Below are 22,668 nucleotides of genomic sequence, written 5' to 3'. Positions count from 1 at the left end.
TAGGATGGGAAAAATACCTTTAAATATCAAATGTATATATTTCTTCACTTGTTTTTATAAAATGCTTCTTCATAGGGGACAGTGCACACAAAATATCCCTTTGTAAGAGATGAGTGCACAATTCTTTTTTTTCTCCCAGGACTGTCTCTTGAGTATGTGGAAACACATCCCCCCTCTTGCCTGCCTCTCCGCACTGAGTAAGTGGGAGAGAGCAGGAAGGAGGCTTTCACATCTCCTTCTCCTGCCTCCTCACCCTTCCTTGTTCTGATGTTGGAGTTTGATCAGACTGCATGGGAGCCCAAGCCTTTGCAATTGTCATCTGGTGATGGACCAACTCTGGTGGCAGAATTTTGGGGAGGACTCTTCGTTATATAATGCAGTGATGATTGTAGTAGAGGTGAGCACGCATTTTGTTTTAGTACCTAAATGATTTCTTCCCCCCTCCCCAGATATTTTCCAATCCATCAGCAAAACCTGTGGCTCTACCTCCAAAAATATTCCTAGTTCAACCACTTTTCTCCTTCTCCACTCAGTCCCCCCAGCTCCCGCCGTCGTGACGTTGTGCCTGGACACAGACAGCAGCTCACACAGCCAATGTGCTGCTCCTGTTCTTGCCCCACCTACCCGCTTATTGCCACAGAGCCGCCAGAGTGAGCTTTGTAAAATGAGAGCTAGGTCACATAATTCTTCTTTTCAAAATTCTCCAGGGCACTTATTTTAGTCTCGAGGGCTCTTCGCATGTGTCCAGTCCCCTTCCGCCCTGCCCGGCTGTCAATTTTCCACCAGCCCTTTCAGTCAGCAAGCTGTCGCCACACCACCCTTGTCTCTCTCTGTCCCTGGAGCTCCCCAAATTCATTCCTTTATATGTCAGGGGCTGATCAAACAATGCACGGGAGCCTAAGCCGTTGACATCGTCATCTGGAGCGATGAGAATATAGGCTGGTGGAGGGACCAGCTCTGGTGGCAGAAGCCTGGGGAAGGACTGTTCATTATAAAATGCAGTCTCGATTTTATAGATGTGATCACATATTTTGTTTTACCAGCTAAATGTGTTTTCCCCCAGATCGTTTTCTGGGGGGAAGGGGCTTCGGGCTCTTTATATGAGCTGCCCCTTCCCCTGGAATGCTTCATCCACAGAGGATTGCTGGGCAGCCCCTTCTCATCAGCCCAGATACTGGCTCCTCAGGGAGGATTCCTGACCATCGCGGGTCAGATGCCCTCCTCACCAACCGATGGCATGCCTTAGTTTTATTTTGATTGTAGCACTTACCACTAAGTGAAATGATCTTATTTATGATTTTTAAAAAATCTACTCCTTCCTCCCTCCTATTAAAATATAAACCATATAAGGGCAGACACTTTTTTCTAGCACCTTAAGTAGTGCCTGGCATATTCCAGAAGCTCAATTAAATCTGCCAAATGAGTAAATAAGTACGTATTCTCTGTCGTTACATGATGGTATGAGTTATAAATTGAAATTCTTTCCAACTCCAAGATGCTGTTATTCTTCGTGTGTGGAAGGCATTGATTGTTCCAATTGTCATAGGTACATAGTAGATCTAGTAGATGATGTGCTCTGGTCGCTCCTGCCCACCCCAGCTCTGTTAGCATGGTGGTATTGTAACGCCTGTCTATCCAGTTTATTCTCCTTACCAGGTGGATGGGCTGAAGTAACAAGGGGAAGCTAATTGACGCACGAGGAGACTAAATCTGAAACTTGGGCTTTTTCAGGATTTTAGTCCGTGTTCTGTACCTATTAGCCCAGAGCCCAGCCCTGAGGGCTTGGCCATTATTACCAACAGGTTTTTATAGCGTTGTGTGCAGGAGGGGTCATCTTGCTGCGAACAAGGCAAATCAAGGGTGTAGGTAACTACCTTCTGAGAGCTTAGAGTTCAAGGCAGAAATATTAGTTGACCAAAAACTTGACATCAAAGACATAAAATTAAATATTCTCATTTGTTGAGTAAATGAAACGAAAGGAATAAACAAGTTGGTTTGTTAAAAGATCAATTTAACAAGTACTTATCAAGCTAATCAGTCTCGCTATCAAAAAAAGGTAATAAATTGGTGATTCTGAGTCATATTTAAACTTCCAGCATCCTAATCAGTGCTCCATAGAACACGCACCTGCTGCCCAGTACAAGTATGGTCACAGATACCGAGACTTCATGCCATAAGGAAGTAGTTTTAATTAAAAAAAAAACCCTCCAAAGAAACCAATATTTGTAATGACTTTTTTACTGGAAATATTGTACCAGGTAATCCATTAATGTTGAATTTAGACACACTGTTGCAATGAGAAGGGTAGTCATTAAGTGTGAGTGTGACTGGGGGCCGAATATATGTTAAATTAAAAGCATATATAGTGATCTGGCTGTTCAACTTTGTTTACTGTGTGTCCTTAACTTACCCGTGATAGCTGAGGAATTATGTTTTCTGGGTCAATAAAATACATTTCTAGATAACTGAAGCCCAACTAAATTTCAACCATGGATGCTGAAAACAACTCTGAAATTTAATTGCACTTCATCCATTGAGGCAGGAAGGTGTAGTTGTCCTCGTCTTTCATTTGTAGTGAAATTTCTGAAAACATACCTGAACAATGGGATAGTAAACTTACATATTACAGGGAGGAGCATTCACTCTTCATTTCTGAAGGGCTAAATGCACATAAAATTCCCCAGTGGGGTTCCTTGGCGAGGCATTTGCTCCTCCTGGACTCCTGCAGGCCCGGGAGTGCCCTCCCCAGGCTGCTGCCTGTCCTCCCTGACTCTTCAGGCGTCTGCTTTCCCAGGACTCAAGCTTCCCTCCCTGATCTGCTGGGGACTAGGAACGGGGCAGGAAGTTTCTAAGCCTTCTGCTCCTTTGTGAGGAGGTGGGTACCAGCAAACTTTTGGGTGATTGGTGTCAGCGGTATCCCCTAGCTCTAGCAATTCAAAGTGGGGCCTGTGGACTGGATACATCAGATCCCCTGGAAGCCTGTGCTAACAAGGATCTCAGACCCCACCCAAACCTACTAAATCGTAAGTCAGCATCGATATTTTCACAGGACATCCAGGTGACCCCTTATGTCCTCTGCACATATTGTAGTTCTAACACTTTGGCCCCCAGACCCAAGACTAAGGGAGGGGGAGTTCTCCTGATGTCCTGCCAGCCTCCCACTGGTGTAAGGTGGGACCTTGCTGGTAGCTTCCATTAGGAGGCTCCCCCAGGTGGGGCGGAGGCAGGAACTGAAAGCATGCTGCTGCTTCCGGGCCTAGTGGGTTGTTAGGGCGCTTCATGAAGCGTCTTTGCTGTCATTTCAGAATGTGGCATCATCCCCCTGTTTCTGGGTGAGAGTGCATCAAAAGGGAGGGGGAGGGAAGAACTCTATGCTGTAGGTGTTCCTTTACTTCCTGTTGTGTGGTTTTAACTTGGGGTAGAGCCTCAGGTTGCTAGGGGAGAACAGATAAACAGGAATTCGATTAAGTAAAATCAAATCAGATGGAAAGATAGGGAGGGGTAGGTGGCATTAATGTGAAGGTTATTTTTCCCTTCTGTCCTTGAGCTCGGAGAAATTTGTTAGGTACTTACTGTTTCATAGATGTAGTTGGCAAGGATATTTGATTACCGGGGAAGCGGATCTGGAACAATGAATCATTTCCCTCCATAATCTTCTGTATACCCAATCATGTGGTATAGAAGAAGTTGTCAGCGCTGGCTACCCAAAGCAGGGTTCAACGAGATGGCGCTAACAAGAAGCTGGCAGGAAATGGGGCTCTGTGGGAGCTGAGATGATGAGGGAGGCCAATCACTAGGCATTTTCTCAGAAACTGTAGTAGACCTAGTATCCTTCTAGGTGTCTAGGGTCATCATATGGTTTATAATATTTACAGTTAAAAGATGATTAAACACTAAAGTGCCAGGTATGTGCGTTTGTATTATTAATGTTTGCATGCATTATCTCATTTAATATTAAAAGCCATCCTGCGAGGTCGATGCTGTTGTCATTCTCTCTTTATAATTGATGAAATTGAGGCACAGACGGACGCACAAGTGGCTCGCCTAGGGTCACATGGCTGGAAGAGCTGTCTGGCCGCAGACTCCCACTCCTTAGGTACTGCATGGCCAAGAGGAGGCGCAGTGGCTTGGGCTGGGCTTAGAGGGACAGAGTGAACATCTCGGGAGTGTAAGACACTAAAAAGGGTCATGTTAGGAATTCTGTTTGAAAACAGTGAATGAGAAAGGTGGTGGGGGGAGCGGGGAAGCCTGGCCTTTGTTAGGTAGAGCTTGGAACAGGCCCGCCCTCTCCTTGGAACTGCTGCGTGCTGTGCTCCCTGGGCTCCCGATTAGGTGGTTGTCTTGAAGCGTTAGACAGACCTTTCTAGACTGGCATGTGTACTGGACTGGCACTAGGCAAAGCACCTACCTTTCTTCTTTGCCTGCTGTTTCCCTGTTAAACCTTCTAATAGAGGGTGCTAGGGGGATTCTGGGAAGCTGGAGGAGGGAGAAGGGATACGCGTCATCCTCTTTGTCTGCTGTTCCCGTCAGCTCCTTCCTGGAAGCGTCTTTCACTCTGCCGGCCACCGTGGTTCTGGTCACCAGCTGCCCTTTCCATCCTGGCGCCCCTCAGAGATGCCATCCGTAGCCATTCCTCAGGAATTTGGCCCCAGCCCCATGTGGACTCTCACTGAGTGTCCTTCCTCAGAGATCCTGAGGGTCCGGGCCTGCCCCTGTGAGATCTGGGCCTGCCTTTGTGGGACTCTTCTAAGCGGTTAGATTCTTATCACCACGCGGCTCTTTGATTTCCCTAGCCCTGGGGGTGGCTGCTGCTTCCTAAAGTCCCTCTGCTCTGTGTCATTCAGTCTTTTCAGGTCTCTTAAAACCTGTTGGGCCAATTATTTATATTAAAGAATATTTGTTACAGTACCTAGTGTAGCTAGTTTTCCAAACTGTCCCCTGGCTACATGTCCCCAAGTCCTGGTGTTCTGGCCTCCTGGCAGGGGAGGAGAGGAGAGAAGCTGCTATCCCGGATCCATGGTTTTCAAGACGATAGGGGAATGGCTGGAGAAACTTATTAAGAATGCAGATTCCAGGCCTCCAGTTACAATAATTCTGATTCAATAGATTCGATATGGGCTTAAGAATCAGCTTTATAAACAGACATCTTAGTTAATTCTAATGTAGTTGTTTGTCTCAGAGGCTTTGAGAAAAATCTCTCTTAACCCAGGGTCTTCTCATGGGGCTATTTCTTGAGTGTAGGGTTGTTGTCCTGGAACTTAGAAACAAACTTATTTTATTGTTTTTCTAGAGTGGGGGCTGTGCATATGCTCATCTTTGACCTACGGCCACCAAGGTCGTACATTGCGCCTGGAGGCCGAACATCTAACTAGTTCAGCCCAATGAGCTCTGATGCAATTGGCTAGAGGAAGGAGCTTCCCCTCTAACTGCACTGCCCACTCGTCAGGCCTCGTACTCCCACATTGCTGCTGTCCATTCAGTCCCATTCTTCTTCATACAAAGGCAACATTCATGGAGCTGAGAAGGGGTGAATGGGACTGATGTCAAAGTAGATACTGGCTCTTCTTTTTGCATTTAGATCCCGTCCCATTTCCATGTGGCCTCAGGTTGGAGCCGCAAGGAATTGGAGACCACCGTCCTGCCGTCCTGCCGTATTGGAACCAGGACATTCGTGTCTCTTGGCCTTTGTCAGTGGGTGTATCTGTTTATCTGTGTGAATAGCAATGGACATTCCTTTGTGGAATGTTGGCTTCTGTTTGGTCGATTTAATCAGTAAAATGAGTGGGTTTTGCCGGGAGTTGTTGCTACCCCCTCAGAGCAGAACAGGAAGTTTTTCAGTCCTGCCAGATCATGGGGCTTTGAGTTTGCGGGGTACCAGGGCCTCAATGTGACCTTTAACAGTATAAAAATCCAGTTTGCTCTGTAGGAATGTGTCCCTCCTGCAATCTAGAGCCTGATGCCGTGTTTCCTGGGGTGCATTTTGAGGGCTGTCGACAGCTCCTATCTGTCACCTCTTCACGTTGTTAGGTGTTTTATATCACCTCTTTATATGCAAGTAGAATTATAGAAGGTCCTGCTTTATTTTAGCCTGCCTCATTTCGTATGGCCTCTGTGTGCTCAGCATTGACTAGGGGGTTCAGTTTTTTTTTTTAAGTTGAGGCTCCCAGCTCGTTCCAGTGGAACATTGCTCCTCAGTATGAGCTTTCCTGTGACTCCTGAGTACAGAACTGAAAGGAGTGTTCTGCAGATCAGAACAGCCTCCAGGCAGATGACAGATGGCCTACTTCGGTTCGTTCTTGAGCACAACTGCCACATCCACCAAACATATTGAAAAAAGTGCTCTTTTTCTTTGCGTCTGGGTTATATAGTCTCTACTGGGTGTACTCTCCTGTGTGTGGACCTGGCTGTGAGCACAGCTTCACCTCCCTTGTCCACAGGTGGCCTCCCTAGGGATGGGTTGGTAGAAGCTTCATTCACTTAGCAAACCCTTAACAAGGGCCTCCTGCCCAGCGGACTCAGTGAAAAGGCTGCTTCTAGAAGTAACAAGGCTGAGGGAGACTGCCCCATGAGGATGTCAGTGCTACGATGAGGGAGTAACGAATCTTTGGGAGCAGAGAGGAAGTTACTAACTCTGCTTGGGGTTGTTAAAGGAGACCGCATCTCAGGTGATTCATTGCCAATCCCTGGGACTGGGCTGTCGACAGCGGGGTCCCCCCAAATCAAAATAAGATGGCCTTTTTCTGAAAAAAAGTCCATTCACTGACAGCAATGATATGTTTGCTCCCTGTTTTGTGTTGGTCAGTGTCAGTGCTAGGGTTAGGATCCTAGAATACAGTTTTCCTTTTGGGGGTCTGGCCTCGGAGTACTCTTCAGACTAATCTTTATTTTTTTAAACTGGCAATTAAACATATTCACAGAATGATTATTTAGCTAGTGTGTGTTATTAAGAAAACAAAAAGTGACTAGGTGTAAATCCCAATATTAATCACATTGGATAAGATGGAAATTTAATTAGATGGATTAAGGAGTTATTTAACAACTCCTTATCACATATAAACCATTCCCTTTTAAAATTGGTGCTTAGAATTTCTCTCTACCTCCTTGTAACTTCTTCAATGATTTTCTTTGTTAGATAATCCCAATCCATCCCCTTTTGATTTTTAGTAAGTGTAGAAAAGGTTTTTTTTTTTTTTAAAGGGTTTAAACTTTTTTTTTTTTTTTTTAGGTCTAAGGTGAGTTAATTGACATTTCATTTATTCCAGTTTGATTCTACGCATCAGTTTTCCTCTATCTCTCTTAAGATCAGAACCCCAGGGTACTTTCTGTTTTCCTTTGCTATCAGATGGTTCTTGCTGAGTTATATAAATGCCGGTTTTCTTTGGTAAGGTCTGTGACCTCTAAAGGTATTAACAAGCCACACGTTCCCAAGTTATCCAGGTCAATGGTGAAATGTAGCACACTCACCGAGTGGCCATTCCTCCACCTCACCCCGGTCTTTATTTATTTATTTATTTATTTTGGGATAAGCTCTAAATCTGCTCCAACAACCTCAGAAGTCAGCTCTACTAACTCGTTCTTTTGATGGAGGCAGAAGGACAAAACTCAGACAGCTTGGCTGTAACACAAACCAGGTCACTTGGGAGGGTCACCTGGTTGTAGCTGCCTGGATACGCGAGGCCTTCCTGTGTTCAGCCCGGTGTGTACACGAGGTCTGTGTACCATCTATCCAGCAGTCGCATCTGTTTTGTAAAGGAATCTGTATGGCAAATTGCACATAACACCTGCCTCACTGTTTCTGCTCTTTGCATTTGACTTCACAGTTGACAGTGCTCATGTTTCTTCCACATACAATGCACCAAGTGACCGATGAATAGTGCTGATACTTTTCTCTTTGGGTGAAATAGTAGGATGAGGTGGGATGGTGACACGCAGTGAATTGGTTTAGGCCTATATCCTGAGTCCATTTCTCTTTTACGTTGAGCCCTAGGAAATGTGATCGTTTTTTATCTAGGAGAATGGCAACTTCATATGTGTAATCTAATCAATAATTTAAAACTTGGGCCATCCAGTAAGGAAGTGTACACCTTTGAAGCCCAACAGCAGTAATGCAGGGAAGTAGAGATCATGGCCTACAGAAAGCTTTATGTGACTCACAATATTTCAATATTAAAAAAAATTAATTGCTAGCGTTATCATATTAGGAGGTCTCACAGAAAATTCTGAATTTTTAGCTTTCCTGAAAAAATCAGAATCTTGCCATGCTAGGTCAGCCATCTCACACAGGGACAATGGGAAGAAGCAGAGTGGCAGCTGACCCCTGCAGAGCTCACGTGTGTCCATTCATACTCTGGCCAGCTCTGGCCCTCATGTGACCTGATTGCCCACAGGGGCTCTGAAGTTGGACACAGGAGATAAACAGAGCACGTAGAATAAGCTGGGTAAAGAGAGGACAGGAAGAAATCGTCAGCGGGATCCAAAGCCGTTGGTTTTGTTTACTACACGCCCCCAGCCAGCAACTCTATCTATAAAGAAAGCCTGATACAGCCCTGGACTGTCACTGAGAAAGGGCAGGTAAGCATATCATTGAGAAGTCCTTTCATGTGCTAAGGAGACGGGCGAATGCTTATTCTAAACTTGGCCTGGAGCTCCTCATTTTACTTGGGCGTAGTGACAGAACTTCCTTCCACTGGCCACCATTCGTGCCCGAGGCTAATGTAGTACCTTTTGCTGGTTTATTTTTTTAAATCCTGACATTTCTGGGCTTCTGGACAGTTGACTACTTTGTGTCCTAACTTTAACATACAGAAATGTTTGTAGACTAACCTATATTTTAAAAGTACCAGATGTTTATTGCTGTACTTTTCCTTGGGGCGGGGGCTGGAAATAAAGGGAATACTCATCAACACGAGAAGGGCTGAATAAATTGTGGTACATCAGCATCATGAAAGATTATGTAGTATTAAAGCAACAAATTGGCAGGACACCAGTTGACCTGGAGGAATTTCCCCGAGGAGCAATACTAGCTAAGATTCAATTAGTGCTTCCTATGTGCTAGACACAGTTCCAGGAGCTTTCGCTGTATTAACTCATTTGATCATCACAGCCACCCGATGAGCGTGGTGCTGTTCATCTTATAAATGAAGAAACTGAGGCATGGAGAAATGAAGAAGGTCATCCAAGGATAAGCAGTTAATACATGGCAGGGCCTAGGAGATGAACTCATGGACTCAGGATGGACAAAGGTTTTTTAAAATCAGTTTTTAGACTAATAAAGTACATTGTCAGTGAGAAATTTAACTGTAGAATATTAACTCATAGCTGTTCCTTAATTTTCTGGTTTATTCTCTTATATTTTAGATACTTAGATTCATCATATCGTATCAGACTTTAGGCATCATTTTGTCTTAGCCATCCTCCCTACTTTTAAGCCAACTGAATATTTTTGGTAAGCAAAATAAAACTTACTCATAACCTGGAGCTACTTTGCCCTCTCTCTTTTCTCTTGGGCACCATATAAGCTACAGATAGAGTCTACCCCTGTCATGTTACAGATGCATAAGTGAACCCCAGAGAGAGAGCCGGACAGTTATTGAGTGAATGTTTCCAGGGACGTGAGCCCCATTATATTATTAGGCCTTACAATTAGATTTTATTATGCCCATTAAGGAATCTGAGGCTTAGAGAGAAATTAGGCCCAACATTACACAGGGAATCAGTACTAGGATCCCTGTCTAAGCTGCTTTTCAAGGGTCTTGCCAATCTAAGACTTGGGAACAACAGTGGCCTGCCAGAGGCCCTTCAGTTGAATCTTTCCTCTTATTGCTGTAAACTTAATTAGGAGGTTCTTGAGAACTTCTGATTTGTATGGCGTTATTTACCGCACGTGATAGTGGGACAGTGACTTAGAAGAGACAATGAAAGGCTTTTGGATTAGTCATCTCGGGTTGCCATAACAAAATGCCAAAGAACGGGTGCATTAAACAACAGAAGTTTATTTCTCACTGTTTGGAGGCTGGGAAGTCCTTATGAAGGTGCTGGCCCACTGGGTTTCAGGTGAGAGGTCTCTTCCCTTCCCAACCTCCTTCATAAAGTGAGGGGTTGGACTTGGTGGTGTTTAAGGCTCCCTGCACCTCTGATATTGTTCTTGATCTCTCTTGTAGTTGAAGGGACTCTTTGGATTCAAAGCAGGGTCTCCCAAATTGTCTCATGAATGGTTATAAACCCAGTCACGCTATGACAATAATCTCAGGTCAGGAAGTTGCATATTTATTCTCTCTGGAGATGAGAAGCTACCAGTCGTTCTTCAGGCAGCTGTAGTTGTAAAGTGATAACACTTCTCCAGTTGTAGAGCTCTAATAAAAGCTCTCCCCTAGCGCTCCCTCCTGCCCATGGAATTCTTACTTGTGTCCATATTCTCACATGTGTCTGTGGAAGTCAGGAGGCTTTAATAGCCAAGGACTTGACTATGAGAGGTAGCCCCCCATTACATGCACTTGTTTTGTCCCTTCTGGGAATTTGCTTTCTTTTTCCTGTTTTTCAGTTCCCCGATTAGAGAATGTTCCGAAATGTGGACTGAGGTTGGAAGGGTGGGATTGGAGGGAGATGTACCACAGGTAGGGCTGAGAATGGCTTCCCATCAGCAGCTGGTTAGAGATGTTTATTGGTTTCTCCACTGGCGCCAGACCCGCAGCTAGCGAGCTACTTACCCCTTTTGGTGCTGCTGCTTCAGTGATGACCTCTTGCTCTGGGTGCTCTGGAGACCTTGACTGGGAAATGCACTTTGTTGTCAGCAGGGTCCTTTGTAGTGTTTGGCTCTGGTGTCTGCAGTGCTGTGGGTGCGTCCTAGCATGCTGTGATCTGCAGGTCAGTGAGGCCAATCCAGTGGGGCTTGGAGTAGCAGCCGAGGGAGCAGGCATTGAGGTTAGGGACAGGGAGCCCCTCTTTAATAGCCTCTGACAATACCACCCTCTCCTGGAACTGAGCTCCAGAGAGAGAGAGGCTGACCCAAACCTTCCCTCTTGGTGGTTTCTCTTTTCTTCAATGATAGAGGGCAGAAGAAAATATTTTCTTAGCAAGGCCACAGCAAGTGAGGAAGTGAGGAGCGTGCTGTAGCTTGTATGAGGTAGGAGCAAGTCTGGAGCTTGGGGTCACGCAGACCTGCCTCAGACCCCAGCTCAGGCACTTAGCAGCTGTGTGGGTAAGTATCCTGAGTCCCAGTCTTCTCACATATGAAATGTGTAAAGGCTAATACAAAGCGTAAACCTTGTAAGGAGAATCATATGAGCAAAGTGCCCAGTATGTGTGGATTTTTCTTCCCTAGTGAACCTGGGTTGGACTTCCTGGAACAGGGTCTTGAAGTTGGAGATTGGGGTTTGGAGCATTAAGGTGATTTGCTCTAGGCACCAGGTCAGTCAGGTGCCAGAGCTGATGATGAGACCATAGGGCAGGAGAAAGGGCAGAACTTTAGCTCTAAAGACACCCATTCGGGCTCTTCCTTAGGCTGGTAGAGACTTGCTCTGCATTAGAGATGTCTTGCCTTTCTGTCAATACTGATCTCTCTTCCTTATAGCCAAAAGGTGCTCCTTCTCCCCTTTGAAAATATTTCATGACTCATTTGGGAAGTAGTGTCTAAAAAAACTTTAAGGAAAAAGGTGTATGGTCGCATCTGGCCCCCCTTTTGCACAGTCCTGAGCACAGGCTGTTTTTCTCAGTTGGCCTATGTATAGTGGCAGAAGATTTATGAGATTAGAGTGGGATTTTTGGTATTCCTTGCAGAATTGAGATGCCTTAACCTAGAGGTTGTTTTTGCCCCTATGGAATAGAAATCCGATTAGGAGCTCTTTGTGCTCTGCCACAAATCATTACATGTCTACATTTTGCTCTCATAAAATATGAATAACGACATGACTTGGTCTCCTAGGAGTTTTGAGTGCATTAGCTAACGATCACTAAACCTTAGGAATAGGAAATTCACGTGAATGCCGAGAGAGCTTTTGTAATTACACATTTACATCATTTGCTTGGCATCCTTGAAAGTCATGCTTTCCACATGCGAATACTCAGGTTGATTTCTGGTTTTCTAATTGTAGAGCAAGCTCAGAAGAAATAATCTCAAAGGGTGCTCGGAGCAGATAAGTTGCCACAGCACCTCATAGAAACCCTGAAGTAGCCCAGGCTGGAGTGGTTTGTTTTGGGCTGAAGTGGAAGAAGAAAGAGCCTGAGCTTTTGAAAAGGCACTGAAGTTAGAAAATATCAGGACTGGAGGATAGTAAAGGCTTCCATGCAGGGTTGTGCTTAGATGCTCATGTCCTTGTCCCTGTTCCCTCAGACCCGGCACTTTCTCAGCCCTTGTTCTCAGGTGGCAGTACACAAGCTGCATTGTGATGGGGCTCTTTTGATGGGGGTCACCTTCCTGGAGCACAGATACTGTCTTTGTATCCTGTACCAAAGTCCAGTTTTTCCTTTTTTTCCCTCTCCAGATAATTATTTTCATACTTAAGAAATTCTTTTGAAAAGATGTCAAAAGAGCCCCGGCCTGAGTGGCTCAGTTGGTTGGGCATTGTCCTGCAAACCAAAAGGTTGCAGGTTCGATCCCTGGTCAGGGCACATTCCTAAGCTGCGGGTTCAGTCCCCGGTTGGGGTGCATACAAAAAGCAACCAATTGATATTTCTCTCCCTTTCTTTATCCCTCCCTCCTCCTCTCTCTCTCAAATAAATAAATAAAAGATGTCAAAAGAAATTCTTTAAAAAGATGTCAAATGATAATATTTTGAATACCTTGAATATTCAATATCTTTGAATTCAATTTCTTGAGTATTGAATGTCTTTGAGGCCTTTTTTAAAAAACAGATATTTATGAAGGGGGTCATGAATAGTTATCAGAAAGTGTGCCATTTGATAGCTGATGTTGTTGTTATTTTGTTTCAGGCAGTGGAGCTACTGCTGTGGTTCAGGCCGCCCTATGCAAACCCAGGCAGGAACGTGTGGCAATAAAGCGGATCAACTTGGAAAAATGCCAGACCAGTATGGATGAACTATTAGTAAGTAAAAGTGACGGCGATACCTGCTGGTTGCTTTTTTTTTTTTTAACTCATGGTATGGGTATGTGGAATGGGTGGGAGAAGCAGGAGAGGAGAGAGCTAAGGCAGCTGGGTGTGATCTCCTGTTTGGACACATGCATTCCTTGGAATGCCGCCCACACCACTTTTTCCTCCCCCGTTCATTATCTTGCGTGCTATGATTGTGTCGTATAGTGTACAACTTACTTTGCTTTGACAAACGGTATTTTGCTCAGTCCTCCTCATTCCTGGGTGGGACTGGTCTCCGTGTTGACACTCTATTTTATGAAACGAGGGAACAGGCTCAGATGACCTAAGGTCTTGTGATACTGAGTCGGATGGGGAGCATCTGGCCCTTGGTCTGGAATCATGACACAAATGGAAATTACTCCCTAAACAATTTGTGGGTCATTTTGGTTTTCATAAATTACAAAATCACCTACAAATACCAGTTACTCAAAATACTGCAGGGTAGCATGCATTTGGCCAAAAAGAGGACTTTGTTTTTGTATACCGCAACTTGCCCTTCTTCTTGTAAACGAAGGACGTCACATAAATAATTGGTTCCTGTCAGTATGTCTATGACACTACCTAGTAGCATTGGTTGGTTGAAGGAACATTTGCTTTTGGCTTAACTGACTCATTATTAAATGAGCAGCTTGGCAAATGGTTATTAGTTGCCCTGCAAACTGTGAAGGGTTTGAGAGTTTAATCTCATAAATATAGTTGTCGTTCTGCCTGCCAACTTTCTTTGCTTTTGGCCATTTATGTGAGGATAATAGAAGACTGCAGTGGAGGAGTTAACTGACTGGTTATCCTAACACTAATCCCAGTACAAATATTAGTCCAATAGCCCCATACAAGCTACAAGCTATAATGACGGTTGGCTCCAAATGAAGAAGGCTTTTGTTATATTCTACATTGGGAATGGAATGCCATTAACAAGAGCTTTTTGTCTTTACTCAGAATATAGCTTTTATTTCAGGCTTAATTACAGCACACTATAGTATAAATTAAGTACAAGGATAGGCTGTATTTTTCCAGATCTGTTTGCGTTACATTTTAAATTAGGCTACACAAGCCATTAGATTTCACTGGGATTGAAGCAACAGATTGCCAGCTAAGACTCAGATTAAAGCGAGGGCTTCCATAATTTAATATGAACTTAAAAAATGTGTGTACATTTAAGGAATTTACTCTCTTTGTGCTTTGCTCTTACTGCAACTATTAGAGTGTACTTGTCTTGTGTTGCTTGTTATTCCCGTGACCAGTAAAATTGTGCCTTTGTCATCTGACCAGTTTTCAAGGTCACTTACCCTGAGCAGAAAAAGTGTTTCACAAACTGGGGAGAGTCAGCTCCTGCTTTTGCTACCAACTTGTTTTTTAACTGTAGCTACCTAACAGCTTTGCCCTGTTTAAAAAGTTAAATTGGAAGATCTCTAAGATCCTCCCTCAGGAGCCTCCACTTCTGTGGCTGTTACTAAGTATACGTTAGTTTCTTTAAAAAAATACTTGGGAGTATACCTTTGAACTTATGCAGTGTTTGAAAAGATCACTGAAGAATTTGCCCAAGTCTTTGATTGTAGTGCTCTGGGGTAGGTGTCACAGTCACCTTTCTGCCATCAGTTGAACACTCTATAGAATATGTGTAAGGTGTATGGGCCTGGATCTGACAGTTCTGGAACCAGCCTTCTGGGCCACTGCTGTGGTCCTTGGTCTCTACCAAGACCTCATAGTTGCCCAGAGCTTCCATGTTTCCCCTCTACTGGCTTTTTATCAACAGTCGGCTGTAAGGAGTGGTAACGCTAAGGGTCTGAGTTGGGGTCATCAGGAGACAGTCATTCCAGTCCTTTCCTCTGTGACCGTGGGACCAGGGAGCCTATTAGTATCATTTGAAGATACAAGTAATTTAGGCAGAGCTGCCAATGTAAGGACTGGCATGTGTATGGTTTTGTGCTTACCTCCATTACTCTGAGGATTTAGGATTTATAAGTTTGTTTATTACCAGTTAATTAATCTGTCTTGTTCTCCCCCCGTTAATGCCCATATTCTGTTAATAAATTCATATATGCATGATTACTGATTTTCATTTAAAAAGCTGTATTGTTTTGTTGCTTTGATCTTTTTTAAAAATCTTGAGGCTCTGACCTTGATATTTCTCGAGATGGGGTGGTGGTGCCTGTGGTTTTCCAGAATATGTTACTCCAAGATCCTTTTCAAACAAAAAGAAATGGAATTTACAGTATAGGTTGTCTAATGTTGCTAGGCTTTTGTGGCCTAGCTATTGGCACATGAGATTGTGTGGCACAAAGTTGCTGTAATCCTTTCCATTTCTGGCCCTGCTGTTGCCAGCATTTTTATTATCTCTGGGGGTTCACATTTTGGCAGTGTTTGGACATCCGGTCTCCTAATAATCCTTTAATTCCATGTGTGTACGTATTATATACAGGTCAGTGCTCTGTATCATTTCACACCCTGTGCCATGTGTTAACTGGAAACCATTGTTATTAAGAGGAACAATAGTCACTGGAACCCTTATCTGGTGTGTGTTATGTCATAGAAGTCACAGTTATCAACTGTCTGTTGGCTCTCGGAACATCTGCCCCCCCCCCACCCGCCGCCACCCCGCTGAAGCTATGTCACCTCCCACCCCTTACTCAGCTCTTCCCTGCCCTCTTAAACCCCAGCTCCCATAGCAAGGTGGGAGTTACACATAGCGGTCCGATGTGATGGAACAGAACAGCTTTAGACAGCTGGCCCTGAACTGCTTCTTTATGGGGTAGAGGCTATTAGTAGGTACTCCTGCAGTCATGGACTTTGTTCCAGGTTTTGCTGAAGAAGGATTCAAGTGGTTGCTTGATTTCTGAAACATAATTAAATAGTGCCAGCTTCTCTTAACATGAAAGGAAGAATGTTAGATGAGATCACTGGTGCTAAATAATTGGCCATTTAAATAAAATGTGTACTATTGAAATGAGTACAGTAATATTCCTGAAAGATAGTTTGGTTCTAGATCTAATGTACATTTATTAATTTATTTGATAAATACTTAATGAGTCTCTACATTGTGTGTAGGTCCATAAAAAGGAAGAGTTTTGGCTGTATATATGGGAGAACAAAAATACATGCTCACTGGAAAATTCCTTTTATTTCAACAACAATTAAAACACTTTAGAATAAATGTTTTCCTTGTCATATGAATAGCATTTAGTTCATCTAAACTAATTATTTTTGCTATGCAGGCTTTTAAATTTTCATATATGTTTGGGACTTTGGCCTTTAACCATGTCCTGATCTGTCTGGGTACGATGGTCTTGGTGGTTAATTGTCCAGGAGCCAGGGGAGTGTCTCCGGTCTATTCTGTGTTCCTGGTCATCGCAACACAGATGCTTAGATAATTTCTGAGATTAGTTAACCCCACATTTGTTATTTGTTACGAATCCCACATTTGTTAATCCTACAGTAGTGTAAATGACTATAATTAACTTAACACCTGTTGGGAAATATTTATAGTTTTGGAGCAGAACTTATTAAATCCATAATTAGACGCTACTAGATGGTAGGAACCGAACTAGGTGATGGGAAAACAAAGAGCGGTCGTGTTCCTTGGGGAGCCTTTGACTAGTAAATGAGTCATACGTGTCATTTCATTTTTGTATTGGGTCAGTGAGGATTTTTTTTTTAAGCTATGGATATCATTCTGCACCATTATCCTCCATTTGCCTAGAAATGATTTAGCAGATTGATAGAGTCGTTCATGTGTATTCCATTGAGGAAGTTCTTGCTTTCCAGTAGGAACTGACGACTTGCTAAAAGGATCTGACCCACTGTCATGGCCTTGAGGTTTCTTGAAAAAGCTTGGTTCTCTGGTTTGTGGTCAACCTCAAAGGTTAGAGATGCTACTCCAGGGCACACTTGGCTTCCCTTCAAATCCATTACATGAGCGAGGAATTAATCTGCCCTTTCTGAAATCATCTCTCTTTTCAATCTCTATCACCAGGTGACAGTGAATTCCATAAATGTGAATAGTCCTTTTATTTATCCTAAAGCCCGCTTTTCCAAACTCTGGGGGCACTCTTCTTTATTTTTATCCAGGGATTGATTAACATTTTGATTCATTATTGTACTTGACTTTATGATTTTTAGACTTTAACCATATCATTCTCATTTTTTTCTCTAGACTTGGGTTCTTATAATTTTAGTCTGTCCTTAGTCAGTCATAGAAAACTGAGTAGCATTTTCTCATTTTTTTCTCATACATCAATCACCAAAACTTACCGTTTAATTCTTAGGGGCAGGTGAGCTGTATGTGTAGGAGAAGTCATGGCCCCAGGGCCAGGCAAAGTGCTTGTTTCTTTAAAAAAAGAAAGAAAGAAAAAAAAGTCTAGTCTAGTGATTATGAAATAATATGTAATGATCATTAAAATATTTTAGTTTGTATTGGGTGACAAATGTGAGCAAAGTTATTTAAAAAAAGAAAAAAGGGAAAACTCATGGGCATGGACAACAGTGTGGTGATTGCAGGGGGTTTATAAGGGGGATAAAATGTAATGGAGAAAATACAATAAAGATAAATTTTTAAAAAACTACACAGAAGTGATGAATATAGAAACATATGACAGAGGGGAAAGAGTTTGCCGGGTCAGAGGGCTTATGTTCTTCACTGGGATCATGGACTGTGGACAAATCAGCTTCACTTCTGGTTTTCAGTTTCCTCGTTCATTCAATGAGGAACTCTACTCAATGGTAAAAATTTATATTCAACATCAAAGTTCTTTGGCTCCATGTATTTTTAAATGAATTATGTAATGAAATTGCTTGAATCAAAACAAATTACTAGAGAATTATGCTTTATAACTTAGGCGTTAAGTCGCTCCGGTAATGTGGTGTAACAATAAAAATCCACTCTCAATTCATAGATTTGAACTTAGAACCTGCCATCTGTTTCTCTGATGTCCACAATGAAGGAGTTTCTCAGCTGAACTAGAAAAATTCTGGCATATTTCCTTCTCTTCCTGTATCATCTCTATAAAGATATTATATTCATTTCATCGATAGTATTAGTAGATAAATCAAGAACTTTATTTCCTCCGAACAAAGCCACTGCCCTCATTTTGCTTTCTGCTGCAGTGTTGTTTTATTATTTCTCATTTCTTTTGATTTGCTGTTCCCAGTGTACTCCCCCTCCCTTGCTCCCTCCCTTTTCTCTCCCTCTTCCCTTCCTTTCTGCTTTCTTTCCTTTTCTTTTGTGGAATGAATTAGCTATGATTTGTATGTTATTTTGGAGGATAAGATTCTATATATTTACTTTGCCTAATGGTAATTTCTTTTTGCTATTTTTACGACATCTTTATTCTTACTTATTTATATATTAAATTTGAAAGTATAGTTATTCCCTGACCATTACTGACACAGGCTTTTCTTATCATTTTAAAGTTAAATTATAATACATGGGGACCTCTGGGCAGTTCCTCTAGTCATAAGTGTTTTTAAAATTTCTTTTAAATTGAGGTTTAAAAAATTAAAAAAAATATTTTTTGTGCTGTTTTAACTAATCTCTGTAATTATGTTAATATGTTTGCATAGCTTATTTATTGTAGGAAAAAAATTATACCAGTTTAAGGATGTCAGCCTAAAAGTTGGAAGCTATAATGTGTGTGTGTGTGTTCTTTTTTGTAGCAACAAAAGTATTTTTCCATTCTCCTTCAACTAAAGAATTTTCTAAGTAGTAAATTAATTACATTCCAGCTGATCCTTCATCATACATGGTAACAAATTACATTTGGCTGTTTCTTATAGAATATTTTATACCAAGGATACAGAATTAAAATACAAGCCTACTTAACTGTATATGGTACTGTTTTGAGCATTTCAGTACCATTGAATTTTGTGTTGTCATTTGTCTCTTGACACTTAGCTTTGTAATTATTTTTACCCTTGCCACTTAGTTTTGTATTTATTTTCATGTGATTTGGTGTTTTTATTTACCTACGTACAGTCCAACTGATAGCACAATGAGAAATGGGAAGTCTTTGGATATTTTGACGATATACATTTTAAGAAATTAGAGAATAAATACTATGTATGTAAGACTAATTTATTTTTACAGCTCTGAAGTTACATTATCTTAGGAATGTGTATGATTGGTTGGAGAAAATAATTTTCATTTTTGGAACATCAAATTTAAAAGTTATATCATAGTTGACTCAGATAATTAAACTAATTGAATTTACTTTTAAGTGTTTTTACACATTTGTTGGAACTGGCTTGCTAAAATGTTTAACATTTTATTAAAAAAAAAAAAGTGGAAATGAACATTGCAAGGACATGTGTTTCTGGACTTACACATGCTCAATAACAAAGAGACCCAACACAGACTCATCTTCAGAGTTGGAGAAAGTGGTGAAAACCTTCTCAGGTTGAATACAGCTTCAGTTACTTTTCTTTTTTTTTTTTGTACCTCATTTTTGCCATCTTTGTAGACTTCTGGAAAAATGCTGTTGCTTGGGTTGTTTTTTCCTATATTATCTTCTTTCTTATTTTGGTTTGGTTGTTTCCACAATTAATTAAGCTGCCCCTTAAAGAGATGGACTCAGAAAGAAGGTCAGAGAGTGTTAGGCGAGGTTTCTGCTGCTTTTTGTAGGAGGGTTGTTCCCTGGCAGAATCCCAGACTTCAGGTTGTACCCAGGAATGGGGCAGGACCCACCACAACAAAAAAGACACCTCTCTTTTACCCCACTTCTCCTCTTTCTGTGATAAAACCAAATGCAGCAGCAGTGCTAAAGGTTGGCCTGGTGGTTTCCAGCAGCGTGAATCGGCTGACTAGAAAATTTCTTCGTCTTTCTGTTAACGAAGTCTTCCCCTTTACTTTTTCCATACTCCCAGTCATTGACAGTTAAATGATCACATAGTCGTCATTGATGGGTGAGTCTGAGTCCGATTCCATGATGACCAACTGCAGAGCTTTCCGAACCTCTAAGGCATCCTTAGGACTGCTTGCTGAAGAACCTTTTAGCCAACGCTAAAAGAAAATGGCTCTTCCCTGTTGAGTTTCCCTGTAGTATTTCAACATCACTCTTTTATTCTTTGCTTTCTCCCCCTTCCTTGTGTCTTTTCACGAAGGTAACCATACCAGTGGCTTCTACATTTTCAAGAAAATTCTTTAGCTTGTTTTCAGACAGCTTTTGCCAAGCGCCTGATTTTGTGACATCATAATCAATGTCCTGGGAGGTACGTTCTGTTCTGTCAGCAAGTAGATATTTACCCATCATGATTTCCCTGGGAATTCTGAGGGATTTTCCAGACCTCCAGTTCCCATGACACTTCACCTTTTTAAAACTGCTCTCTATAGCTTTAAAAACTTATACAAACACTGATTAAGGCTATCGCAGAATTTTTGCTTCCCTTTTTCTGATTTCTTAAAATGTGTCTCTATTTTCAAAATATGTAGACTTACTCTATTTCTAATCCTGCCTTCAACTGGACTCTACTCAGATAGAGATACCAAATCATATGAAAATAATTACAAAAGTGGTAAGGGACATTGGTTGATTCATTTTTAAGTGGCACAAGTCAGAATATTTGACTTACTCTTCCTTGACTTTTTCCCTATTGCTTCTGTTATTCTAAAAGAGGCAAGAGTTTTCTGCATGTGTGGTATAAAATTTCTCACAATGATATTTTTCATGATTGAAAATGACAGTGCAGAAAAAAAATGCATGACTTTTATAAGAGCTTTGTCAATCTTTTCTTCCATTGCTTGGCTGACATTTGGAATCATTGAAGTTTATGGATTCTTTTTCTTTTTGAAAAAACTCTGCTACTTAACATATTGGGTTATTTAGAATATTGATTAGGTCACCCTTCATAATGATGCCGATGTGATGGATGTACAAGCTGGAGAACAACTTTCTGCAAAGGTTTATTTCATTTATTTATTTGTTTATTTAACATGGTTATCCTCCTATCATTTAGGGAATTCTTTCAATACTTAGATGGTGTTCAGTACATCTTAAAGATGTACTTGGTTATCTCTTGCATTTGGCAGTAGATTTCTTATTTAATAGTATTTGTAGAGCCTATCTAGTTTTTCCTTTTTGGATTAAGTTGCCGAGTAGAAATGGGCCCGGGTGGCAGGTGTGTCTCTCAGCATTTCCCTGGAAGGGCGATGCATCTCAGTGCTTCGCTTGGACACAGTGGTTTTCAACCTTGGCTGCGCATTAGAATCACCCGGGAGCTTTTGAAAATTTTTATTCCTAGGCCATATCCTAAACCAATTTACATCAGTATCCCCGGGGCTGGGATCCAGGCATTAGTACTTTCTAAAGCTCCCCAGGCGATTTCGGTGTGCAGCCAAGGTTGAGAACTCCTGCTTTAGAATGTCGTTAGATGTAGCATCTCCTCCGATTTAACAGTACATAATGTTGGAGCGTAGGTTTGATGTCTTAACTAAGGCTGCGTAGGATATTTTGCCATCAATATCAGATAAAGAAGAATTTACTTAGAATTTACATAAGTTGTGAAAATATGCTAAATTTGGGTAAGTATAGTTTAATATTTTGAATTCAGAAATCATTTAAACTTTTTTTTTTTTTCAGTGTGAATCTCATGGCCATAAAGGACAAAACAATCTAGGCTTTAACTTTTCCCTAATTCTTATATCTTTAAACTCTCTTATTTTCTTTGATCTGAGCCCTTTGCGAATGTATGTGTTTAGATTTCTTATTCCAAAAGGGTTTGAGGCAGTGTACAAGGATGCATGAAGTATGACAATGTGGTATAAATTACACGGGATGACATGAGATAACTAGGAAAAACTCAGGCAGGGGCCTTGGAGGCTCAGGAATAAAGCTAAAAACTCATGGCCCAATGACCTGTGCACAGAAGACACTCCTTGAGCCAGCAGGGCGCACAGAGTGCGTTCTGTGACGTTTCTCTGGGAAAAGCCGCTGCCAGGGTCAGGCTCTGTGCCTTTGAGGTTCAGTCTGGAACTTGGGACACTTGAGATTAGTGATCAATGTAGGGGGTGCTCACAGCCTAAGCAGGGACTGAGGCATTGAGAGACTGACTTTTAACATTTCTTTTATGTGCTAGGCATTTTGTAAGGAGTTTGATACATCTCATTTCACTGACGTCAAAATCATCCTATGTAGATGGCATTCTTAAGCTCCTTTTATAGGAAGGGAAACTGACGCTCAAATATGCTTCATAATTTGCCCAGGTTATCAAGCTGGTCAGTGACATAGCCTCACTTCAAAGCCAGCTGTGTCTTAGACTGTAGCTCTTTTTATATGGCTCCTGTGGGTCACATCCTTGTTAATTACAGTTTCTGCATGTCCTCAGTACTATTTATAGGAGAATAATTTGGCAGGGGGCAGGGCTGGGGGAGGGAAACAAATGCTATATAGCCATATCAGAAAATCTCTCATGAATGTTTTTGTTTTTTTGCAGTTTCTTTTCTTCCCAGGCCCAGCATATTTCTAGAGTAGGATACTCTATGAGTTTTGTGTCCCCCACCAAACCTAGTGTATCGCACCGGAGACGCCTGTGCCACGCCTGGCCTCACGGCTCCGGCTGGGCTGGCGCAGCAGCAGTGTGGGCGCTGGCCCTC

At 42.1% G+C, this 22,668-nt stretch overlaps 1 protein-coding gene across 1 annotated transcript in view; it reads left to right on the top strand.

Annotated features, from left to right (window-relative positions):
• STK39 (serine/threonine kinase 39) overlaps window positions 1-22,668 on the top strand; it is a 273,509-nt gene that overhangs the window by 41,995 nt on the left and 208,846 nt on the right. The window contains exon 2 of the mRNA XM_054562783.1: window positions 12,928-13,040. Within this exon, the coding sequence (XP_054418758.1) occupies window positions 12,928-13,040 (113 nt within the window). The remainder of the gene's footprint in view (window positions 1-12,927; window positions 13,041-22,668) is intronic.

This window comes from Pteronotus mesoamericanus, unplaced genomic scaffold, assembly GCF_021234165.1.
Source record: "Pteronotus mesoamericanus isolate MK-2021 breed Mesoamerican mustached bat unplaced genomic scaffold, CSHL_Meso_final scaffold_651, whole genome shotgun sequence".
NCBI classification, from domain to species: Eukaryota; Metazoa; Chordata; class Mammalia; order Chiroptera; family Mormoopidae; genus Pteronotus; species Pteronotus mesoamericanus.
Note: the sequence above shows the minus strand (reverse complement) of the source record. Positions and strands in the feature narration are given on the sequence as shown.